The sequence below is a fragment of the Molossus molossus genome, unplaced genomic scaffold (genome assembly GCF_014108415.1).
Source record: "Molossus molossus isolate mMolMol1 unplaced genomic scaffold, mMolMol1.p scaffold_m16_p_10, whole genome shotgun sequence".
NCBI lineage: Eukaryota > Metazoa > Chordata > Mammalia > Chiroptera > Molossidae > Molossus > Molossus molossus.
In genome coordinates this window covers 29,795,285-29,822,245 of record NW_023425345.1, presented here as the reverse complement: position 1 = coordinate 29,822,245, position 26,961 = coordinate 29,795,285, and the positions used below count along the sequence as shown (strand labels likewise).

Here is a 26,961-nt window from a genome sequence, read left to right as displayed (position 1 = left end):
CCCAGAGAGCTAGGGAATCTATTTTTTAGAAAGAGCAAAAATGATTATCAGAATATCAATGGCCTACTCTATATATTTAGCATAATATGACTTGCCCTGATTGCCTGCTCTTTTAAGAATAGTAAGTAAGATAAGTTAACCTATAGGCAGCACAAATGTGTGTGGTGTGTTTGTTTTACATTAATTCAACAGGTATTTGTTGAGTACCAATTATATGTACTATGTGCAATGTTCTGTGGTAAGGATGGATGGTTAAGATAGGACTTCACAGTCTAGAAAGAGAATGTAGGGTTTTATCTATACCAAATTTATTCTTCCCTTTACACACAAACAAATAATCTCATTTTGTTCAGATATCAAAACATTCAGGGGTGATGACCAGTTTAGGAATAAATTTTGAATATTCTAAACCAATTGGGTAAGTCAATTCACCTGATTGCCATTTGATCAGGTAACTGGTTCAGAATGACATGTGACTAAATTCTAGCAAAGGATAAATATAAAATAAACTCTGACATGAGTCTTACAAGAAAAAAATTCTTAATGGGGAAGAATTGTCCCCTTTTCTTCTGTTGTACGGTGTCATGTGGATGTGATAGCAACTGTGGCACTCTTCTTGTAACCATGTGAACTGGACTATGGACAAGACAACACTCAGAGGATGACAGAGGATACAGATACAATGAAACTGACTTCATGACAAAATCAGTGAGCTCTTCCAACGATAAATTCTGGAACCACTTAACTAAGGAACTTCTTGTTATTTGAGATAGTTGATTTTTTTCACATCATTTGAACAAGATGAATCAGTATTTTCTGTCACTTGCAACTCGAAGTATCTTAGAGAAAAGGGAAATGGTATAGTAAACAAAAGTATGTAACATGCTAAGAAACTGTACTGGCAGTGTGTGAAGATCTGAGGTCAGAGACATCCTCAAAGAGGATAACATTTGAGTGGAGTCCTAAAGGGTTTTGTGTGAACTAAATGAGACAACTGTGTTTCAAGCAGAAAGAAATGCCATGTACAAAGTCATCAGGGCTGGACCTCTGAAAATCGTAGGTCACTACTTAAGAATAAAAAAGACTATATTTGGATACAAAAAGCCAGGGAGTGAGAGGTAGGTAGAGTTGAGATCATGAAAATCTATTGCAAGGTCTTATTGAGGGAGAGCAGATTTTTATCTTATAATCTAATAAATCTAAACCCTGTCAGTAAGAAAGCACTGACTGGAATTATGGAATTATGCTGATTAGCATTGGGTTACCCATGAACTAGAGCCACTTTATGAGTTAGGATCAAGTTGTATTACATAGAGATTATTTTGAGAGCAGTATGTAGGACGTATGAGCTAGAGATAGGTATGAATAAAAGTGAAGGCAAATAACTAGGAGGCGGTTGTAATAGTTCGAGTAGGTGATACTGAAGGCTTGAGCTAAGATGCTAGCTATGTGAATAGAAAAAAATGGGACAGATTCAAGAAGTTTCCTCCAAAAATTAAAATGGAACTGCCCTATGACCCAGCGCTTTTACTTCTAGGTATATATCTGAAGAAACTCAAAACTCAAAACACTAATTCAAAAGAATATATGTGTCATTGCAGAGTTATTTACAGTATGTTCACTGCAGAGTTATTTACAGTAGCCAAGATTTGGAAGCAGCCCAAGTATTTATCAATAAGTGAATGGATTAAAAAACTGTGGTACATTTACACAATAAAATACTATTTGGCCATAAAAAAAAAAAAAAAAAAAGAAAATCTTACCTTTTGCAACAACATGGATAGACCTAGAGAGTATTATGCTAAGTGAAATAAGCCAGTCATAGAAAGACAAGTATTATATAATTTTACTTGTAAGTGGAATCTAATGAACAAAATAAACTAACAAACTTGCAACCTGTATAGTTTTATTAACCAATGTAATCCCAATAAATTCAGTGAAAAGATAAGTAAATACTGGGAATGCAATGTACAACATAATGACTATAGTTAACGCTACTCTGTCATACGTGGGAAAGTTGTTAAGAAAGTAAATCCTAACAGATCTCATAACAAGAATATTTTTTTCCCTTGTCATTTATTTTTATTATATCTATATGAGATGATGGGTGTTAGCTGAACCTATTATGGTAATCATTTCTCAGTATATGTAAATAAAACCATCATGCTGCATGACTTAAACTTATATAGTGATGTAATGAATGTCAATTATTTCTAAAGAAAACTGAAGGTAAAAACACAAGGAAAAAAAATGCTTCTGACATGATGCTCGGCTTGTCTCTCGTTCTTTTTTTTTTTCTTCTTCAAATCTTGGGTCAGGGAATCCAGGTGAGAACTTCAAATTTGGGGGATAACAGCAACATGAGATGGAGGCCTGACAGTATCATCCATGTGTTGGTATATTCCAATTCTCTGACACCAACCCAGATCTTTCTCCTGCTCTTCAGACTTCTATTACCAACTGCGTAGTGGATAAGTAAAGATTGATTTTGCTTGTATTTTACTATTGCCAGGTTCTGGTCTGGGCTACAGGAATTTCTTTTCTAAACCATTTAACTTGATGAAATGGGCTGACATGGATTTTATTAGCATATTGCTAGTTGCTTAATTAGTGTTCTTGAGGAAACTGAGAAAGTCTTGGTTTTACATAATATGGATTAAAAATAAGTACAAACCAGATCTACTATGTAAATTACTCAGTAATTGCTTTCTTATCATTAATGGCCTAATAATAAAACAAAGAGCAAATTAAGTATGGATCAGGAACTGCAAAAGAAAAATCTGGGAGAAAAACCTACTGTTTTCTTCAAAACTCTTTCAAGTATATAAGTTTTTTTATTCTTATTTTTTTTTAGCTTACTGCATGTGCCTATTAATTAGTATTATAACTGACAGCATATGTGGGTCACACAATACCTAATGCAAAAATTGTGAGCTATTAGATATAAAGATCTCAATTGAAAATATTGTTTTTTCTTTAGTTTGCTTTTAAGTTGAGTGTGTTCCTAATTATTGATAGAAAAAACAAACATCTGATGCAAGTTGCATTTTTTTAGAAGTAGATGTTGAATTGGAACGAGATCTGAACTGGGCATGAGATGTCATGAAAAAAAAAAAGATTTCAGTCTCAAGTCTTTAACCAGCTAGATGATTATCATTAGATGAATCACTTAACTTGTTGAAATCTTTTTCTGGGGGGGAAAGTATTATAGCAGATGATTTCTAAGTTTCCATTTAACCCCCCAACCTTGTACCGCTATGAATATATGTAAGTCTATTCATTTTGGAAGCCAAATTCAAATATTACTAGAAGGCAAAGATGATTTATCAACAGGATGCCTTTTTTTAATCTTATTTTTTGTTGGCTAGAGAAAAGTTGTAGTTTGATTGAGAAACAATAAAAACTAAGCACTATAATGCTGTTTTTCAAGGCCTTAACCCAAGTATCTAGCATACATAACAGAGGACACGATATTATTATAGGGAAAACAGATTACTGTCTAAGGAAGCAGCGATGTAATTGCATGTGGTCTGGTCCAACTTTTCTCCCCTCCGCTCCCCCACCGCCCCTTCCCTCCCCTCCCCTCCCCCCTCCCCTCCCTTTCTTTTTCTCTCTTCTCTTCTTTTCTTAAATTTTTTTCTTTATTGATTTTAGAGAGAGAGGAAGGGAGAAGAAGAGAGAGATAGAAACATTGATGAGAGAGAACATCGATTGACCACCTTCAGCATGCCCGCCACTGGGGATTTGGCTACAACCCGGGCATGTGCTCTGACCAGGAATTGAACCGGCGACCTCTTGGTGCATGGGCCGATGCCAGCCAGGCTCGCTCTTTCTTTTTAGTAAGTGTTTAGATGTGCTGCTACCATTTTCCCCCCAAGTTTCAACACTTCCATATATACAAAATGTTCACTTTTAAAACTCTTCACTTTTTAAAAAACAAAATAGAAGAATTTAAAAGGGACATAATTTAAACTAGGAATAAATGTAAGATGGAGCTCTGTTCCTGGCTTTTGCGGAGATTTGTGGAGAAACTTTGTATCAGATTCTATTTTTATATCTATTTAACAGGACTAATAAAAGTCAAATGATGTAAGAACATTAAATTAAAAATCATATTCTGTTTTTAAAAATCTTTTTATGAAGGGAACTTCATAAAACCTCTACCACATAAACTAGAAATAAAACAAACAAAAACAACTGTCTCCATATTATGACTTAACTAGAAAACTCTCCTAATGGATTTTACATATTCTTATGTAAAATGTCCACTTTCTTACAACTATCCATCACTATTTTCAAGTTGGTTGATGTAGAGAATAGCTACTGTCAGTTCACTAAATTGCTCATTATAGGGAATTTATCTGGTGTATACTTCACTGAGGACAACAGGGTGAAAGATGATTATAACAGATCAATACAAAATGACAGCAAAAAAATAACTTTCCCTTACAAAAAAATGAAGCCATAATTCATTATTTATTACCCGGTAAAGGTAAAGGGGTGAATTAGCAGCAATATAATGATCCTGGAAGGTGAAGGATTGAGACTTTAAACCCCCGTATTGATTCTGCCTCGTGCGTGCTCCGTTCCACCACGCATGCCTCCCTGAGCACGGCCTCCACTCTGCCTGCAGGGACCGTCTCAGACCTCAGCGCCAGAGAGCCTCTTCCTCCCTTGGGCATTCATTCGTCTGCCTTTATTAGTAGTCAACTCTGACAGAATGGGAGCACGCATTTAGGCTTTTATATTTACTCGATAGCCAACCTTGCCTCTCTGCCTAGAAGTTGCATTTGGAACAAGTCATAGGCACAAGAGTCAAATGGACAGAATTTGCTGTCCATTCCTTCTGGCTACGTTGTCCCTGCCGGAGAGCAAATGGGTCTTTGCTGCAGCCCGGCAGCTGAGGTGTGGCTAGCCCGTGAGCTGTCTGAGGCGAGGACTATTCCGTTTCATCCTTAATAGTTCAACAGTGACTAGCATCTCAATGTTCGTCCCCAAAATGAACACATGATAAACCAATTCATCATAAGTATGATGTTCTCAGTACATAGTTTTTCATATTAGAAGAGAACTTCTGGGAGGAAACAGGAAGTGACTCACTAATGAGAGAATTTCAGGCACCAGGAGAGAGACATATTTAGGAGAGGGGGTGAGAGGGACTTGTGTCACTTCAAAGCGCATAATGTGAAATTTTCATGTTATTTCGCTTCATTTCTGGTAGTCCCCGATTTGAGAAACTACCCCAAAATTCTAGAAAAACAAGAATGTTGGGTAGACTATTTAGAAAATGAATGGGCAGATTTTGCATCATCTCAGTTTGATGGTTAGCATATAAAAGCATCCTGTATACCATCTGCCACCTTGGAAAGGCCTCGTGGCACCAGGGACACCACTGGCTTACTTCACTCTGTGGTTCTCCCAACCCGTCCAGCAGACACCATTGCCTCAACTTGTCCTTCTGGCCCTTTACTCCTGACTCAGGTCAGTCCCTGACTTCTGCTCGCATTCTCCTTCCAATGCAGTTGTAACTTCACCAGTGATATTCATTGCCTAGTACCTTATTGGGCCAGTCTCCAGAATTTGGTCTAGGCTTCCTGCCAACTCCGGTTGCCCATCAGCCACATCGACTGCTGAAGCAGCCCTCTTCTGCCCCCTCCTGTCATAAGTCTGCTTGTGCACAGTTTAGCCCAGGTAAATCAATCCTATTCATGCATTCAGTAGTAATTTACTGACTGTTTGTCAAATGCAGGTGCTGTACTAGGGGCATGTGACATAGCAGTTAATAAAACAAAACAAAACAAAATAATTGCTGAGGGGAAGGTCAGGGAAAGCTTCCTGCATGATGTGACATCATAGCCAACCTAGTCAGGGACCTTCATAAAGTCCTTTTCTTCTTAGAGTATTTCCTGTGATTGCCATAATAAATAACCGCAAAACGGGTGGCTTAGATAACTGGAATTTATCCTCACAGTTCTGGAGACCAGAAGTCTGAAATCAAGATGGAGCTGTGCTCCTTCTTAAGGCTCTAGGGGAGAATCCCACTTCGCGTCTGTTTCCGCTGGCTCTGGGTATTCTTTGGCTCCCAGTACATCCCTCCAGTCACTGCGTCCGTCGGCACATGCCCTCTCTGAGTGTGTATGTGTGCGCCTCTTCTCTTTCTCATAAAGACATTTGTCCATGGGTTTAATCTCAAGCTCTTTAATTTAATTATATCTTCAAAGACACTCTTTCCAAATAAGGCCATATTTACAAGTTTCTGGAGTTAGGATGTACATATGTGGAGATTTTTTTTGGGGGGGTTCCATTAAACACAATATTATACTGTCAGTTAAATTGTTTCCTATCCAAAATGGAAAAGGGCACTGAATTTAAGCTTCTATAATTAATTGTTATATGATGGCGTGGGGTGGGGCCTGCTAGGTGTGAACCCATAATGTTATGTATGATTTCCAATTATAACCACCTTTTAGGATGACAACTAGGATGAAGGGCTTAAACCTTCCAAACCTGGCCAGTGTGGCTCACTAGGTTGAGCGTCGACCCATGCACCAAGAGGTCTCCAGTCGAGTCCCAGTTGGGGCACATGCCCAGGTTGTGGGCCAAATCCCCAATGGGGGACATGCAGGAGGCAGCCAATTGCTGTTCTCTCTCATTGACGTTTCTCTCTCTCTCTCCCTCTCCCTTTCCCTCTCTCTCAAATCAATAGAGAAAAAAATAAATAAATAAACTTTCCAAATCTAAAGCTTATAATTAACTCCCTTTCCATGAAAAATGAGGGCTACACATCCTACATTCATCCTTGCGGTGGGGGATACCTGCGGTAACTTCAACTCAATTTCTCTTTTCAAGAAGACCACACAGCAGTGCCGAGCAGTCGAGATGGTTTTCTGCCTAAGCTTATTTATTCATAATTCACTCTCCAGTGAGGCAACCTTCTGCTCAGTGGCAGTGGAAGTGGTGGGTGTGGGGAGAGTTATTTAGGAGGTACAGAGTTGTGGGGCTTGGTGAATAATTGGTTATGTGAGCGAGAAGCAGGGAAGCTGCAGAGAAGACTCCAAGGCTGGGCAAGATGCTGAGTTTAGCGTTGACTATGCTGAATCTGAGGAAGCGGTAGCTCAGCCAAGTGAAAAAAATCATTAAACCGCTGGCTGATGGATCTCTACTGTCTTAAATTATTATTACAGGGTATTGTTTGTTTTTTTAATGAAAGGAAGCTGTATTGATAATTTTTGTGTGTGTATCATGAGGGATTTGAGTTGCATCTTTAAAGTTTTAACTCAAGTTTCAACATACAAATATTCCTTAAACATGGTGCTAGGTATCAGATACATATATATTTTTAAGCTTGAAAATATATTTTAAATATAAGTAATTTTACTTCATTCTTCATATATTTGCTTGACTCTTAAGTTTATTATTTATTTATTTATTTATTTATTTATTTATTTATTTATTTATTTTTGTACGTGCCCCTAGCGGGAACCAAACTCGGGACTCTCTGGTCTGCAGGCCGACGCTCCGATCGCCAAACCGGCCAGGGCTTGACTCTTAAGTTTTATATAGACGTAATTATTTTAAAATCTGCCTCTTGTTTCCTTTTCCATAGGCTTATCAATTAAACATTCAAAAACAAGCTGTTCATTTATAATTTAGATTCTCTTCTATTACTTTCATCTACTCATTCTCTTCTTAAATCAGTGAGAGGAGAAATGGGCTTTGTTATTGGTCTTTCTCTTTTTCATAGGATGCGAATTATACTTAGAAAAACTTTCCTCCCAGCTTTGGTGGAAACAGTGACATACTTGTATTGACTGTGAACTTGCAAGCATGACACTGACTTCCAACTTTGCGCTCATTGTTTCCCTTCTAATGACTCAGCTGTTCACGCCACTTTAGCAGATAAAGAACCAGCTAAGGTGGCACTGGCATTGTGACAATCAGTGTGTTAGCATAAGTCCTTCACATTTTATTCTATATTTAAGATGTCTTTTTAAAAATTATATTTATACTTACTTTTATATGTTCATTCAAATATTTAAGTAAAATTTGTTATCTGGTCATGTTATTTCTTAATATGCTTGAATTTTCATGAACACAGGTTAAAAAAAGAGAAAAGTTTTAAGAGAAATAAACATTGAGTGCCATGGAGTTTAGGCTTTAATACGATAATGGAACATCACCAGTGTATTCACATAATTTTCCTTAGCACCACAGTAGCTGACTGAAAAACTGAAGTGAATAAGACTTCATTCCGGGACTGATAAGAGTCTATTCAGTGAAGGACACACTGCTAGTCAATGTATCAGATGCCTCATTATACTGACACACTAGAGAAAAATGTTCTGCTTTTTAAATTAGGCATTTAAAATGAAAATGAGCATCAAACCAAACATGCTACCTGACAATTCCTTGTATCTCTACTTTGCTATAAAATCCTGTGTCATTTTCATGGGAAGAGTGATGTCAACATGAGTTACATGAGTTTTTGAAGCAAAAAAAAATGATACTCAAAAGTGATGTTGACTTCTTCACCAATCTAAGCCATGCCATACATGCAATATGTCATACGTACGCAAGGGCAAAAGATAGATACAATTTTATCCTTGGGTCATTAAAATTTGTAATTGTTAAATTTTTGCTATCAAATTGATTTTACAAAGTTAGTAATGAAAGAAAGGTAGGCAAAATAGCATTCACAGAGCATCATGTTCAGTAAGATCAAGAGTAGGTGATGTTGGCCCTGGCTGGTTTGGCTCAGTGGTTAGAGCATCGGCTTGTGGTCCAGAGAGACTCGGGTACGGTTCCCGCCAAGGGCACGTACCTCAGTTGCAGTTTGTCCCCGGCCCTGGTTGGGTTGTGTGCGTGGCAACCATTCCATGTGTCCCTTTCACATCGATGTTTCTTTCTCTCTCTCCCTCCCACTTTATCTGAACAAAAAATGGAAAAATGTCCTTGGGTGAGGATGAAAAAAAAAAAAGAGTAGGTGATGTTGGGAGAAATTCTGATATCACTAAAATGTCTACTTCTCCAATAATAATATTCTAAACTTATGCTTGGGGAATAGTTTAGTGCCCTAGGAAGAGTGTATGAAAAGAGTATATGTTGACCTTTAGATCATACTGTTTATAATTCACATTGTATAGAAATTACTTTAAAAACACATGTCATTCCAAAACATCCAGAGTTGTATAACTATATTTTATATTGAAATCTTCAATGAGCAGAGTTAGCCTTTATGATTTAAAGCTACAGGAAAATTATCATCCAGATTTACAATTCATATTAGATTTAAACAGCAGCAACTGTACAAAAAAAAGATTTTGAAGATGACAGTTAAATTATACCCATAAATAAAAATAACCTTGACTAAGACTCAAATTTGGCTGAATTTTAAGTGGAGGATTATATCAATTACAAGATAAAGAAATCTTCTACTTCTAAAAAAGGCATCCTGTTCTATCTTAGTCACTCTTACCAGTAAAGACGATGGGCAATCCGGATGCTTTGCAATGAGCGGTGTAGTAGGAGTTGCACTAGCGGACTTTCAAGGTTCCATTCAAACTTGATAGCCTGAAGTAAGAGATAGAGTTACTTTACTCTTTTTTCAGTAATACAATTATAGCAGAATACAGAAGGACTTAAGAGACTGGAGAAAAGACCAGGGGATGTGTCTTTTAACAAGATGTGAATACTATATTTTGATAGCTTTATTTGCAGGTGCATAACTATCAGAGCACACACACATCACAGAACTTAGGTTTGTGCAGTTTTGTTTCCTTTCCTATGTATGCTTTAGTATCACAGGGTTATAAATATGAGCAGGCAGTTGGTAAAATTCAACCATGCCTAGGAGGAGAGCCCTGGCACAAAAATATAATACCATGAACAGTGTTCTGAATATAAAAATGGCAATATTAAGAAATAGATATTTCTACCCCTTTGGGGATGTAATAAACACATCCAAAGGCTTAACTGAAATTACCAACTTCTGTATCAATATTAAGCTGCAGACCTTGAAACTTTACTTATTGGTTTGAAAGCTGATTGTTGGCACCATCACCCACACAATCTCAAATTCTTTCCCTCATCTCCACTGGAACAGCTCTCTTAAGGTCTCTAGGATACCCAACCTGGAAGAAAACAGGCAGCAATGGCAGCCGCTGATAACCTTGGAGACCTAATTCAGACTGCCACCTGCACGGTGCAGGGGCTTCCCCATCAGCAGTCGGTACCTGGGCCCCCAACATCATCCCATGAATCTGAACATGTAAAAATGAAAATCAGGTTCTCTTCAGAAAAATGCTTCTTCCTGCGTGAGAGGCAAAGCTCCTATCTTTATTTGCTCAATAAACCATTCAAGTCACACACACACACACACTCAGAGTTTAAGCCAGGTTTTGTGCTACAGTACAGACAGAAGAAATAAGTTGGTACATCATTCATTCACACACACACCTGAAGAAACACCTCAGTGTGCTAACTGTCCCCAAGGATGAGAAAGTTGATGAATTCCTAAGGTGTGAGGATACTAACGATGATTTCAGCACACTTGCATAAACTCTTGTAGCTGTCTGAATGCATAACAACCATAATGCATGTTGTCTTGAACTGCAGCTATGACCTTCTTTCACTTACTTGCTAATGTGGGGCTGACTATGTTATAGGTGCATTAATGCCCCAACAGTGAGCACATCCTATGAGCTTTATTTGATAGCTTTATTTGCTAGTGCATAACTAAATTCAGATGTCTCAGAATTTATTTCCATGCTTCTGTTTGTAGCTTTCTCTGTAGGTTTCCCCATTATTTCTTTTTCAACCCAATAATTGCTTTTTGATTTTGAATTGCCTTTCTTGCTTCTGAGCTCCCTGCATGATTGTCTACTGGTACAATTTCCCCCTAAATCCTGCCTCATCACCTAGGATATGGTGCATATCACATTATTATGAACCTGTGTTTTGCAGTAACCCCTGGGTCTGTGCCTTATTTGATTCCTAGCTATGAACCATAACTTCCGTTTTCATTATGATCATAGAATCTTTTCTTATTGCTTTAATATAGCCTGCATACTTCTAACAAGATAGCACATGAAATATTTGCTTTCTGAAAATGACCAGCAGGGTGGGATGTTTTTTATGTCTTGGAAAATTTTAAAGTCAGGTTAGAGCATGAAAGTTTAAGGACAAACTCCACAACTCATGTCTTTAAAATCCTTCTCAGTTTTTATTTATTTTATGGTCACATTATGCAAATCTTTTTCATCTCAAAACATTTTATAATATTCATTTTTAATTAGAGAATAGTTGCAACTTTACCTAATTGCTCTTCTGTGCATGTGCTATGCTGGATTCCGTGTGCAGCTTGTCTTAAGAATTTAGATTTGCAGGTATATGGCTCATTTGCAGTGATATTCCTGGTATCAAGTGTGTTGATTCAGATTGAGGCTTTCAAATGGGTTTAATCTAAACTTTTATAAAAACTTATTATTTTGAGTTGGGTTAGATATAACATGTTGCCCATACTCAGGAGTCATAAGATGAATGGTATTTTCACAAGTTGAATTAATCTTTATTTTTACTGCAGTATCCTGGCAAACTAGGGAAGTAACAACTATAAGGATTGATATAAATAACTGTATGGTACAGCTCTTTCAAAGCCAGCTCTCTGTGTGGTCTTCAGAGGAGTGCATATTGTGTTTGCAAAGTGATACGGTTTTCCAGTCTAGTAATAGAGGTTTACGCCATCAGGTTCAGAGTTTCCTATCTTAAGTGTTCAAAAATGGAGACACCTGGCATTTAAAACAGCTTGTAACTACAACCTTATCTTTAAGATAAGAAAACATCTGAGTTAAAAAAAAAACACCCAAAAACCAAAAATATACCTATAAAGACCACTATTTTAGACCTATTTAATACTCATTATATAGTCAACTGGGGGAAAAATATGTTTGTAGTTTGGATATTCAGTCATTTATATGGTCATTTGTAAAACATATACTTGTTTATATTTCAGAACATTCAGACTAAATCAATCTTAGCTCATATTTCTAGGTAAATTTATGTTATTTTAAAAAATTACTCCAACATTGTGATATTTGATTTTGTTACTAAAATATACTCTCTGCTGTCAGAATTAGGAACTATCTTATAATACTACTTCAATAAGATTTATAATCAATTTAGAATACTCAAAGAGAAAGGCAAGAAACACAAGGAGCTGGTTAGCAAAAGGCTATTTTTTTTTTTTTTTAATATAACACTTACTTATTAGGTTAGTTTTTTATTGGTTTACATAATCAGGTAAAAAGATTTCATCACAAGCATTTCTATTTTTTCCTAGTTCTAATTAATAAATGAAGTTGCTTTAAAATTTTTCCTTTTAGGCTTTTATAGACTTTATTTGTAACTGTACTAGTTTTGGCTAGAGAATGTCTGCATTATCCATTTTGACATGTGAGCTATAATTTAGCCCCTTGGCTGGCCAAATTGCAATATCACTTTAAGTAGTCTATTGTCGATTCATTTGAAGAGAATTATTCAGTAAAATCCTGGAATCCCTTGGCAAGTTTGCTGTTCTTACCTGAACTAGCTGTGGGAGAAAGTCTAGTAGTTCATCACTGAAGAGCTGGTCTAATTGCTGAACTGCCACTTTACGAATTTCTTGATCTGGAAAACTAATACAAAGTAAATATAACTATGAAGCAGTAATGGTATGGAATAATACATGAGAAATGTCAGGGAAACAGAATGAGTTCCACCCTCAGTTCATAAAATAAAATAAGAATCCCACAATCCATTAAGATGATCATTAGTACCAAATAATAATAATTATTCCATATTCTTCTATACTCTCATGTAAATTGCAGTAGAAAGTCTTTTTGACTAGATTTTGGAAACTTGGGTTTGATTCAGATCCCTGCCAGCTCTCTTGTCTATAAAATGTAGATGACAGGATAACTAACATCTTTTCTAAAATAGTATGAAAATCTTGGCTTATAATTTAGCCATGCATTTATTACTTAAATTATTACCAGCTGGACACCTGATGGTTTATATGATTAAAAGTGGAATATATTTGAATGAGTTTGGACAGATCATAATGAAAATTAGAAATCTAAAGTATTTTATAATAAGTAAAAATAATTTAATAATGCGAAATCTTGCTAGACCACGAGTTCCTGAGGGAAACTGTGCCTTATTCATTTTGGGACTGCACCTGCCTGTGGTAAGATTTAGCACTCACTAGATACTTAATACATGTATGTTACTGCACTAAATTTATGGGGATATTTAGCATTTGAAACCACATTTCAAAAGCAATTCATCCTCAAATGGGCTCCTCAGGTTGCCATTATCTTTCCATCAGAAGAATTAGATTCAATTATCTCCAAGCTCCTGGAGGTGCCTGGAGGTAACTCTGGCACCATCTTGCTTTGCCATGATTTCGACCTACTGCTTTGACATGATTAAACAGAACTAAGCTTTGATTAGAACAATTAATCTTAAATAAACACATTTTCTGAAAAAGAAAAAAAGGCATAATTGAAAACTTGAAGAACTATTTACAGTAACTCATTTGAAAAACAAAGTAATGAATAAGCAAATAAACAAAATTCCCAAATCGTTTTGTGTGGGAACTGACTGAATGATTATTATTTTTTTTCCAACCAGTCAACTGAGATCTCTGAAGATTGGCTCCCAATACTGTGGAGATCAGAAAGCTTTCAAGTCTTTAACATCCAGTCTTTTCTCAGCATATCAGGTCACAGAAGGGTAAAATGAATACTATGCAGCTACAGTGTAAAGAAAAAATGGTATTACTCAGTATCTCTCAGCTCTCCTTGACAGTAGTTTGAAATGTAATGTTTAAATAGGATACATTATTTTTTCTTTATTTAAATTGAGCATTTTAATTGCAACAAGAATTTCACTTCCAAAGTTAGTCACTCAAAGCCTTTATTTCTGACCTGCAAATACATTTCCAATAATTTTCTCTCTTTGAACATTCTAACAACAAGACCTAGTGAGAACTGTAGCCCAGATACATCTCATGAAGTACCACAAAGGTCAGAAGATCTCAGCCTAGCATCAAAAACAGATGGAGAGCAGAAAGAGTGTAATAAAAATGCAAAGCTAAAAGAAGGTCAGCTTGTTTTAGCACACTAAGGCTTTATTTTCTCCTAACTAAATGTGATTGACTCTAATTTATTGCTCTCAATTACTAAAGCATTTGTCTGAAGCTTGCTGACATCAAGGTCAGTGTGAGGACGTTTGAAGTCTTAGAGAGAATAGTTACTTGGTACATTTTGTTGCCTAAGTGATGACTTAAGTCAGATATGAGTCACCCATGCTTTTTTGGGTGCCTTTTGAAAAATCTTATTGCTATGAATGACAACAAAAAACAGAAAATAGAAAACACACCAGGACAAAACTTTGATGAACACTATACTTATGTACTTATTTCCAAATATTATAATATAAACTCTATGAAAGCAGATATTTTTTTTGCCTGTTATATCCCCAGTGCCTTCAGATTGGTGGTCATGCTCTACATATTGTTTGAAGAAATACCCAAACTGAATTAATTGTCTTTCCACTTAAAATGTCTCTACTGCCAGACGGTTTGCTTGTAGTCTGTGTTATCTTTTTCCAATCATGTAGGTGTAAAAATTTAAGAGATATTTTACCCCCCTTATGCCCTTGTCATTAAATTTTTTCCTCTTTCCCATGTGCTGAAATTCTATTCATAATTGAAGTCAAAGCTCAAACATCAATTTCTCTGTGAAGTTGTTCTAGCTATTTGTATCCCGGTAGAATTATCACACCCTTTTCTATGGGATTCCATATTATGTACATGATTGAAGGCAGGCTTATTCATTTATGAATTCTTAATGCATGCACAGTTGAATAAAAGTTTGTGGAATTCTTAATAGCTGTTTATCTTGATATCTAATTAGTTGCCAAGTTCTATTGATTTTTCTGTTCCAATGACTGTAGCATCATGCCTGTTTTTAGTTTCTTCTGTGACCATCCAGTCTAGGCCATAATTATCTCATGTTGGTACTAATGTTTTTTATACTGATACCTAATAAAATTTCCTAAATTATTTGTAAGTTTATTTCTCATAAAACATTGAATAGTTTTTTACTTTCAATGGGGCTCTTTGAGGCCCCTCTAGATATGCAAGGCTATCTGAACATTTCAGATTTTTCTACTACTGTAATACTCTGCAATGCTCTGGCTCACTGGGGTGTTTATTCTTACTCTGGAAATGCCACATGAATTATCACCTCTGTGAGCACTGTAAATATCACTATGAACACCTTCCTTTCTCTTCTTAAAGTTCTAGTCCTCCTTCAAAATGGAGACCAAATATTCTTAAGGTAACAATACCAGTCTTAGTAATCACTTCTCTGAACTCTAACGGCATTGACTAGATGACTCCATGGTCAATTAGGATATGTTAGTGTGCATTAGGGTTTATCTTTTTATAGATGTATCAGCATTCCTCAACTGGTGGATAAATCAACTGAGGACAAAGATTGCTCCACCTTTTTTGGTTTTGTTTTTTATTCCTAGATTTAGTACAATGTTTCATACATGTTGAGTGATTAATAAAAAATGAATTGATTATGATGATAATAAAGAAATCACATTATGAAGCCTCTTTTATTTTTTGCTGTGCTCTGGGATATTTTATATAGGTAGCAATAGGTTTAATTCCACAAATACCACTCATATAAATATCAGAGCCCCCCCCCCCTCAGTCACGTGGTAAGAGAAAAACAAATCTGAAGGCAATGCTAAAAAAAAAAGTATTTTTTACAGACACCTTCAGGAATCCCCACTCTCCAAAAAACTCACAATTTCTACATAATATAATCCAAAAAAAAAAAAAATTATATGTTTGTATCAATATGTACAAATTCTGGAAAGAATGTTTCTGCACCTTAATGGAAAGGGATGTCTCTTTTATTCACTACTGTTGCTTGAAGTTCAGAAAGAAACTGAGAGAGAAATTGCTAAGAAGCTAACCACATGACATCCTGAGATGTGACTAAGACCTAACGACATTAAAGCACATCCAAATATAACTTGCATTTGACTATTTTAGAAAGAGTTGGCCACGTTCAAAGAGGCGCTGGCAGTGCTGGAGAGGTTCCTGGGAAATGGACTCTTTCAGACATTGCTGGCAATATATAGCAACATGGATTTTTACAAACATCGTTAAAATGTGCTTACTTCTTTTCTAGAAATTTTATTTTGGGGAATTTATCCTAAGAAAATAATTGAAAATGTGAGTGAGGATATATGTACGTAAGCAACACTGGAAATGATAAAAAATGTCTAAAAATAAAAGGCTAAGGATGCCATGAACATATGATAGAACATATGTAGTCATTAAACTATTAAACAAATATTTAATGATATAAAACATTATGAAAAATTTATGTGAAAGATCAAAATATTAATACCAAATATCTGAGCAGAAGTTTCTTGGATGACTATAGTTATCTTTTTTAAGCTTTGTTTTATAAGTTTTTTCAAACTTTTTACATTAAAGTTTATGAGTTACTAAAATATTAAAAATTTTTTCTTTATTAATTTTTAGAGAGAGAGGAAGTGAGAGGGAGAGAGAGATAGAAATATTGATGAGAAAGAACATTGATTGGCTGCCTCCTGTATGCCCCCCACTGAGGATTTGGCCCACAGCCTAGGCATGTGCCCTGACTGGGAATTGAACTGGTGACCTCTTGGTACATGGGTCAAAGCTCAACCACTGTGCACACTGGCGGGGCAGTTACTAAAATATTTTTAAAAATACAGCCATTCAATTGATTGTGAAAATATATTAATAATGAAAAATTGGTTACCACTAGAAAAAGTTCAAAATCATCTGTCCTTTTAAGAATTTGTGTTAAAGAATAAGAATCATATTTTTAAGTCAATTTAGAATATTCTTTTAACATAATAGGCCCAATAGGGCTCTTCGCTTCTGCAGAATTTGTGCTTAATACCTTTTCAGGGCTCTGAACTTAGCCATAGATCAAAGGACAGATATGTTCCATAAATTCTGGCATTCTGTCTGTATCCTGTTGTCTGAAATTATTTAAACATTCTTTTTGGGATATAGCTATTGGCATTTCATGCTCAGTTACTTGTTCCTCAATGAGGTGAGGGCTACCCATATTTATTCTCTGACTGTGGTGTGATAGTTGCAAACTGAAATATCCCAGGTAACAGAAACTTTGCAACTTATTTTGAATTTCCCACAAGCCAGGTATTTGTACTTTCCAATAATCCAATTTGCTTGAAAAATACATATAATTCCTGCCAATCAACCAGGAGCCACTTAGCGATGCTGATTACCATGTTACTGTAATTGCTCTAGGTATGGACATTACACCTTGAGTCTGGGGAAGGAAAACCAATACTGTTAGACAATTCATCAGGCTGATATCAACCAAGTCTTCACTTATTTACAGTTATAAGACATTTCCTTATAATCAATCAGAAAATAGATTATTTACAATGTAATAAATGGAGATCTGTCTAGTTTGATGTATTAAAAAGATACAAGGGTCAGCCGTGGCCAGGTGGCTCAGTTGACTAATGCATCATCTTAGACACCAAAGGTTGCGGGTTCAATCCCCTGTTAGGATGTGTATGGGAGGCAACCGACTGATGTTTCTCCCTCTCTCTCCCGTCCTTCCTCTATAAAAAAACAAATCAGTGAAAAAGAAACATATCCTCGGGTAAGGATGAAAAAAAAAAAAGATACAAGGTCAGTAAAATTCCATTACTTGTTGGGGAGGAGATTGCATAAGGTGAAATAAGTTTTTATTTACAATGAAAAGGAATTTTTAATTAGGCTTAAAAAGAGTCCAAGTGAAATAATCACTTCTTTAAGGCTATTAATCATTTTTAAATGTTCATTTAAGCAAATTTATGTCACCTAATTTAGTTTCCCCAAGCATGTCTGAGTTATGGTCAAAAGCAAAACATTAGACTTACTCTTCAGTTTTGTGTGAGTTCGGTGAGCAGGGCTCCTGCATGTTCAGGGCTCAGTTGCCCATGAAATGAGCTATCAATGGAATTTTGGGGATCTTTGAAAGGATATTATATCATAGCTAAGATAAATATAGCGCTATGCAGTCATTGTTAGGAAATTACCTAAAACTTGCATGTAGTCCATTGTCCAATTGTCCAATGAGGATATTCAGACACACAAAAAAGTGTTCCTTGAAGATTATGGTTGTAAAAGTTAATAAAAGAGATCTAAGTCAAGTGGCTAAAAAACTCAAAAGGTGAAAAAATGAAGTAAATGAAAACAACTTCAAGATAAACCTTTTCAAAGAAACTTCAGTGAAATATCAGCTCTATATTTTGCCAACAATGTAGAGTAAACACAAAGTTTAGGGTCAAGAGGAGGATTAAGTTGGAACGGTAATCCTTACATGGGCAAAAAAGGAAATGTCACATTTTGAGGTAATTTATTGGCTCAAGTTGCACATAGAAACTGACCAGAGGTTAAGGTTTTCTGTGTAACAGAGATTCTCCTATTTTTGGTCTAAGGATTCTTTTGCACTCTTAAAAATTAGGGAAGACTCCAAAGAGTTTTTGTTTATGTGGGTTGTATCTGTTAATAATTACCATATTAGAAATGAAAGCAGGACATTTAAGACATATTTATAAATTCATTTACAAACTCTTAAATAAACCCATTACATGTTAACATAAACAACATGTTTCTATGAAAAATAACTGTATTTTCAACAACAAAGAGAATACTCAGTGAGAAGATCACTATTATCTTACATTTCTGCATATCTCTTCAATGTCTGACTTACTAGGAGAGAGCTGGATTCTCCTATCTGTTTCTGCATTAAATTTGATGCAACACAGCCTCTGAAAACTCCACTCTGCACTCACGTGTGACTGTGTGTGACAAAGGCAAATGGCATCTTAGAATTATTACGGAAACAATTTTAATCTTATGACACCACTGTAAGCATATTGGGGACTACAGACCTCACTTTGAGACCCTCTGGTGCACAACATAGTTTTGGCATGTCTCCTTGTTGTGGGCCATCAAACAAGGGATCAGCCCTTGTGGCCTGTTACTAAGATAGCAGCACATCAACCTATGTCTTTCCCAAGCAACTAATGGGCTTTGAAGTCATCTGAGAAACACTGAGATTTGGGAATAATCATTCTTTCTCTCTTCCCTTAGATATTCTCATCTCAGAGGGCTATAGGAATATCACCAAAGATTTAGACAAGCTTCAACAGGGCTGGTGAAGTTGAGAAGTGAAATTTCAACAGAAAAATACATCTTTCAACTTCTTCCAGTTGACTTGTTATTTTGTCATTTCTAATCCTTTCTTATGTTTCCTCATATCATAGTGTTTCTCTTTTTTTTCCTCCTTTTTCTAGTTTGAAAAATGATATAGGGTCAATATCTTACTCAAAGAACTTTTTAAATGATGGGTGAAAGCCAAATACAATGTAACAAGTGTTGACCTTTACAAAAAGCAACTTTGAGTAAACTGAAAAGCCAAGCAATCTGAGATTACGTGTTAGTGTAAGAGAAATGTCAGACATAGTAAGCTACTCACAGTTAAAAGCTCCAATGTCAGGTTAGAAATACAAAACTATCAGAAATGCAGAACTATTTCTCCCATAAGCTTTGGGTCTGATAATACTCTGCCTCAGCTTGGAAGAAAAATGTTAATATGAACATCTTTGCTCTTCTAGTACTAAAATGATCTGATGTGACACAAGATTTTTTTTTTTTTCTAGAAAATGTGGTGAATAAGGATTCTTTAGGGTGATTGTAAACCTCTCTCTATTAATAATTCATATCCTTTCAAGGATTTTCACATGATTACAGAATATTAGAACTGAAGGAAATTTGGAGACCTGGTTCAATCTCCTGATTATATGACAAAGAAACTAAAACTGTTTGCCCAAGGCCAGTTGTTGGTGGCACTGAAATTAGAATCCAAATATCCAGAATTCCAGGCCAATAGGCTTTCTACCGTACATTTAGCATGACCTTTTTATCTTTTGACTAGATATTTTCATATATGCTTATATAAATCCATAAGTTTAGCTGGGGTGCATTATTTATTTTACTGCACTCTAAATGACTCTACAGAGACACCTAACAGTGATCAGTATAATTTATCTAACTGGACTAGGATATTGATCCAGACATAAACCAAAAGTAATGAGAATAAATCTTAGATCCAAGGAGACATAGAAACTTTAGAAATATTTCTTGATAGTCTATGGCCTTGCACATAGAAATTGGGAATTAGTTATATAGTTATGGTATGAATTACCTGTAGTATTGATTTTGTTCCTCTTATATGATTATACTTTGATTTTACTTACAGATAAGCTTAGGAAGATAATACATAGAACAAGTGGCATATTGAAATCACTCTGTAGAGATTTTGTGTTTGGATACATTAAACATTACATTAAAAAGCAGCATATAGTCTGGCCAGTGTGGCTCAGTGGTTGAGCGTCGACTCATGCACCAAGAGGTCACTAGTTCGATTCCTGGTCAGGACACATGCCCAGGTTGTGGGTCCCATCCCTAGTGGGGGGCATGTAGGAGGCGGCCAATTGATGTTCTCTCTCATCTATGTTTCCTTCTCTCTCTCTCTCTCTCTCTCACTTCTCTCTTTCTAAAATCAATGGATAAAAACAAAAAAAAATTTTTTTTTTTAAAAGCAGCATATATACTGAAAAAGAATAGGGATTTTGAGTTTAAATATGAAGGTTCTTCTTATCTTTTTTTAAAAAGATTTTTTATTGATTTTTTAAGAGAGAGAGGCAGGAAGAAGGAGAGAGAGAGAGAGAGAGAGAGAGAGAGAGAGGAACAAACATATATCGATCGGCCACCTCTAACATGCCCCCTACTGAGGATCAAGTCTACAACCCTGGGATGTGCCCTGACCTGGAATCCAACCAGCGACCTTTCAGTGCGCAGGATGCTACCCAACTACTCAGTCACTCAGCCAGGGAGCCTCTTCTCATTTTGTGCTCTCTTGTTCTAAGCAAATTTATCTATATCCTTGACTCAATTGTCATTCTTCTGTGGATGATTTCCAAATGGAGGTTTCTAGCTTAGATTTCTCCCTTGAAAACCAGACCTGTAAATTCAGCCATCTCAAGCACACTTCAAAGCAACACACCCTGACCCAAACTACAGTGTTCTTCTATCATCTGTTTGTCAGCCACTCAGTGCATTCCATGTTCATGAATGTTTCTATTATGTACTTATTTGCCTAAGACAGAAACTCAGAAGCACTCTGAGGCACCTCTCCTTTTTCACTGCCCCTCCCAATTTAAACCAGTCTTTTTTTTTTAACTTCTAACTGCCCTGATTCTGTTCATTTCAGTACATCACCACTACCACCTTCTCAGGCTAACTGCCGTCCTGACACCTGGATGACTTCCATTGCTTCCTAGCAGGTCTTCTCTCATTTACTTTTGCTTCCTTCGCCAAATCCATGCTTCACTCAGAAACCAGAGTGATTTTTAAAAGATACAAATGTGTTCTCCCATTTATAATAATTTCTGCCCTCCCATTGCTACTGAAATAAAACTCAAGTTGCTTAATACGGTCCTGTTTAGAAGTCCTTCAGGTGGTCTTCTGGTTCATCTTAAGATGTCAGTCATCTTACATTACATACTCCTTTCCTGGGCTTTGGGCTCTTTTCCAGTTTCTTAAATGCAAGTTCTGTCCCAGGACCTTTTCATAGATTCTCTCTTCCCAGAAAACTATTCTCTTATTCTTCCCTTTCACTGCCTCCTTCCCTCTCATCTTTGGATCTGAGCTCAAACAAGACTTCCTCAGGGATGGCTTTTCCCACTTTGAAGCAAAGGTTTGGTTCCTTTGTTATATGTTATTACAGAACCATGTATCTTTCATCCAGGGCTGTTACAACACCTATTGTTTTACATTTCTAATTTGGCGATGGCCTATTTCTCCCTACCTCTAGTAGACTGCAACTTCATGAAGGCAGGACTATGATTCTTTTTGCTTAATATGTTAGCTTCAGGGCCTAGTGAAGTGCCTAACATGAGCAGGCCATCAATAAATATATGTTGAGTGGATGAATGGACAGACTGGGCTTCAGTTTCTTCATCTGTAAAATAGGGATCAGTCAAATGAGGGATATTGTAGATGCTGATAATAATATTAAAGAGCTTGATAGTAGGTTAAATCATATATTGTGAAAGTGCTTTGTGAGCTATAAGTTATTATTCAATTGTATTTTATTATTAAAATGCTAATTGATATAAATTTTCACAAGTGAATTTAAGTTATTTAAGCTTTATAGAAATGAAATCATTCCCATAATTCATTGTATTTACAATTTGGCATTGAAAGAATCTGAAAACTCTAAACTCTCTTAAAAATACAGTTATGATGAAGATAATGGTATGATAAAGATGATTGGTAGCATTTATTGAACGCTCTCATAAGTACTTATCCTATAAGGTATATAATTCTATTACCTCATTTCATAAGGGAACTTGCCCAAGGTTATTCGAGTAGTGGCAGACCCGGATACATCTGATTTCACAGTTTCTGTTGTCAACTGTAAAATTTGGAAGCAACTCCATAAACTCTCCAAAAATGCACAAAGGCAAGATGCATATCTTTAAGTTTATGGGGTTCCACATTCCTCATTCTTAGTTTATTTTCTTGACATGTTCTTCATGGAGAATATTGAAACTTTCATATTTTTCTCTTCCATAGCCATACTTATCTATAATTGTATTCATATTTTTCTTCTGTCTCGCTCGAGGGGAAGAAGTTTCTTTCCTTGGATAAAATTCCCATTTGCACTTTTGTTCTCACTACTGGCTGTTGGTATTGTCTCATTTTGCCATTTTACCCATTTCTCTGTTTTCTGATCTTCCCTTCATATATCCTTCTTCTCAATTTGTAAACATGCTTGAAGCTCTTTTATTTTAACAAGCATGTAAACCCCAAACCTCAAAATCTTTTTCTGATCTCCTCCAACTTTAGCAATCTTCACTTTACCATATGTACAATTCCCTTCTAATATGATATTAAATTGTTCACTATTCTCTAAATCGTCTTAGGTCTTTTTTCCTGGAATGCCATTTTCTCTCTTCTCCACTCAGAAAATTCATATGACTATTTCAAGTCAGAATTCAATTCCTTTGTGAAGCCTTTCTTACTCTCGCTGAAATAATTTGCCTTTTTTGGGGGGCATATATAGCACTTAATTCATTGATGATAGTATAGAATATATAGTATAGTGATCTCCAGCTTAGGTCTTCCCTTTATTTTATGTTTTTTAGAGATAGTTACTATGGCTTATCTTTTTGTCTCTTTGATTGATTGCATACCAATTTCCATGTACACATATTTTTGCCCAATAAATAAATAAATAAATAGATATATCATCGATCACTTAATTATTTAGTCAAATGTGGACATTATCATTGTTTTCCATTTCATTTCCCCACCTGCCTAGTTACAATGCTAGTAAAGAATGGCTTTGTATAAATTAATCTTCACAGTAAAGAAGAATACAGTGGTTTGGGCAAACGTTTTTGTGAAACATTTCTCCAAGGAAACTGATTTTGGAAGCTAGGAAGTGTCTTTTAAGTATTGCTCTTCTTCCTACAAAACAATAATTTTACATCATGTGGGATGACAAGTTCTGGTACGTTGTCAAATTTTTATTTAAGCTTCTGATGTAAGCCTCTGATGCCAATTCAGAGTCGCTATTTTTAAATGAACGTTTTTCTTGAACTGCCTTTTAATTTTTTGGGTAATTTCTGCTTGTTATTAGCAGTTGAAGAGTTGTGCCTGTGCACCAGGGTTCAAGAAAATAGCAACCATCTGCCAAGAACCACAGACCTTAGCCCTTGGTCTCTGATATTCTGACAGCACCACCATCTTTAATGGAAATATCAGTACCAGGAGAACATACTGCTGGCATTCAGTAGTGGAAATATTAACACCCTCTGGTCCACACTAGGTAAATTAAATCTCAACATGTCTGTTGCTAAAAATAAACTAAAAGGAGATGGTGCATCTTCAGATGGAATTAAATAAACAGCATATTACAAATTTTCCAAGCTAAAAATGGAGCACATAAATTCTCAAGAGGTTAAACCATTTAAAAAAAAAAAAGACTATTCAAAGGAGAAAATAAATGCAGATCTCTGAAGAACTCTGACAACTCACTTTTTAAGCACACACTGTTTGTTCTCAGAAAAGTTAGGTTTTGATTTTAGAGAAGTTGAAAGGTTCATTTCTGGAAACAGCTTGTCCTCAAGTTTATTTTATAGTTCAGTTAAACTGCGAGTGGGAGTCATAGGATGAATACATTAAAAATACTCCAACCTTTTCAGTGACCTTCTTTGGTGCATAATAAGAAACTGTCCAATGTGCAAATAAACCAAATTTCTACTAAGTTCACTGAATGAAACCTAATAAATGGCACTGTACTTTGAAACCAGTCCCTATAACTTCTAAAAGTCTGATTATCCAAAAAAAAAAAAAAGGAATTGCACAGTGAAGTAGAAACATCCAAGCATGATAAGATAAAGTACTGCTATTTACTACAATAAAACTATTTTAGGATAGTTGTAAATAGCCTAGAGTATTTCTGTAGGAAGGCTGTAAGCATAGTGATTAAGATTGCAGCTCTAAACCTCTGGATTTAACTTTAGCTTCTCAGCTGACTCGTGTCATATTGGGCAACTTAACCCCTGTAAGTCAGTTTCCTCATAGGTAAACTTGGGATAACAGTATGTCTCATAGGGTAATTGTGGATATTAAAATGAGGTAGTACTAAGTACTTTGTAAAGTGGTAAGTGAGTCAAATAGATTTTCAAAATCTCTTCAGGTAGAGAAGGCTCTCTGTAAGCAGAATTATGCTCTGTTACTAGGAATCAGAAAATATTGAAGCTCACCAGAGAATCTTCTTATTTTATAAGCAAGAAAATAAAACAGTATTACAGGCTTCATTTTGATAAATACTTTTTAAAAATGAAATATTCCATGAACTCTACAAAAAATATTAGTAGACACATTTAAATGTCTTTAAAATAGAGCAAGGTCTATAATAATAAAACAATAATAAATTGCAAACACAATAAAAAAACCCAGTTCATACTTTAGAAACTTTGAAAAGTTGTCCTGTAAGAGAATTATGCTTTAGGGATATAAAGAGTAATTGTTTTCACCTTTACAATTGTTCTTTAAAATTTTTTAATAGCTTTGTTGAGGTATAATTCATTTGTCGTGCAATTCACTCAAAGTGTACAATTCAATGGTTTTTAGCATGTTCCCAGAGTTGTGAAAACATATCCACAAAAAGAAACCTCATCTCCATTAGCAACCATTCTCCATTTCCCCGCAATCTCTCCTAGCCCTGGGTGACTACTAACCTTTCTGTCTCTATAGATTTGTTTATTAAGGACATTTTTCACAAATGGAATCATGCAATATATGGTCTCTTATAACTTGCTTCTTTCACTTAATGATATGTTTTCAAAGTTCATTCATGTTGTAACATATATTAGTATCCATTCTTTCTATTATCAAATAATATTACCTTGTGTGAAATACCACATTTTACTTACTCATTCATTAATTCATGCCATTTTGGGTTGTTTCTACTTTTTGGCTATTATGAATAATGCTGCTCTAAACATTCATGGGTGAGTGCTTGAATAGAAATATTTTTCACTTATCTTGGGTAAATTCCTAAGTGTGGAGTTGTCAGGTTATTATAGTAGCATAATGTTTAATATTCAAGGAGCTGCTAAGTTGGTTTCATTTTACTTTTCCACCAGCAATACATGAGATTTTTAATTTCTCCATATTCTCGCTAACACTTATTATGTCTTTTTTATTATAATCATGCTATTGAGTGTGAAGAGGTATCTCATTGTGGTTTTCATTTGCATTTTCCTAGTGGTTAATTATGTCTTATATTTTTCCATGTATTTATTGGACACTTGTACATTTTCCTTGAGAAAATATCTAATTAGATTCTTTGACCATTTAAATATTGAATTATTTATCTTTTTGTTGTTGAGTTGTAAGAGTATTTATATATTCTGGATACAATTCCATTATCAGATATATAATTTACCTAAATTTTCTCTTACTGTTACCTCCACATTTTGAACATACTTTTTATTAGCTAGTTAGTTGAGGAATAATAAAATAATAATTATGTTAATATTCTAAGTCTTCTTGATCATAAAACTAGAATGTAGTAAAACATTTTGCAGATTTTGGCTATTCTTATATATCCAAATCAGGAAAAGAGGTTGAGAATAAGGTAGAAATGAGAACCTGTCTTTTCCTGAAATACAAGCGTAAACCGTGAATGATCCCAGTGAAACCAATTGGTTGTTAATTGATTTTCTTACCGTATCATTCTCTTATTAATTCATTCAACTGTACAAGGTAATGTGTGTCACAAAAATAATATAGGATTCCCTCAAATAACATAATTTAAATTTTAAAATAAGGCACAAATAATCATAATGTATTTTAGGAAGTGATTATTTCAATATTGAGTAATTACTATATGCCAGGTATTAGTAAGCCCTTGGGAAACAAAAACACTAAGATGATCTATTTTGCCTTCATTAGCTCTCAGTTTAATGTAAACAAAATTACACGTTTCATATGTTGCTTGTAAACACATTGCAATAAAATGTAATTTATAAAATGTTAGAGCACTGCACTAGGCAGAAGCGGTCAATTCTAGGATCCACAGAGAAGCCTTACAATAAAAGAAAAAGCTCCAAGCTCAGCTAACAAAGGTTCTTCCTTCCTTTCTTCTTTCTATCATCTATCTATCTATCTATCTATCTATCTATCTATCTATCTATCTATCTATCTATCTATCATCTATCTATCTATCATTATCTATCATC

The 26,961-nt window shown here is 35.3% G+C and overlaps 1 protein-coding gene across 3 annotated transcripts in view; it reads right to left on the bottom strand.

Moving 5' to 3' along the window:
- The window catches only part of PIK3C2G (phosphatidylinositol-4-phosphate 3-kinase catalytic subunit type 2 gamma), a 272,104-nt gene that overhangs the window by 148,966 nt on the left and 96,177 nt on the right, over positions 1-26,961 (bottom strand). For all 3 annotated transcript variants that reach the window (XM_036251349.1, XM_036251350.1, XM_036251351.1), the window contains 2 exons: positions 12,578-12,671; positions 9,476-9,570 (listed from right to left, as the gene is read on the bottom strand). In XM_036251349.1, coding sequence (XP_036107242.1) covers positions 9,476-9,570; positions 12,578-12,671 — 189 coding nt within the window. The remainder of the gene's footprint in view (positions 1-9,475; positions 9,571-12,577; positions 12,672-26,961) is intronic.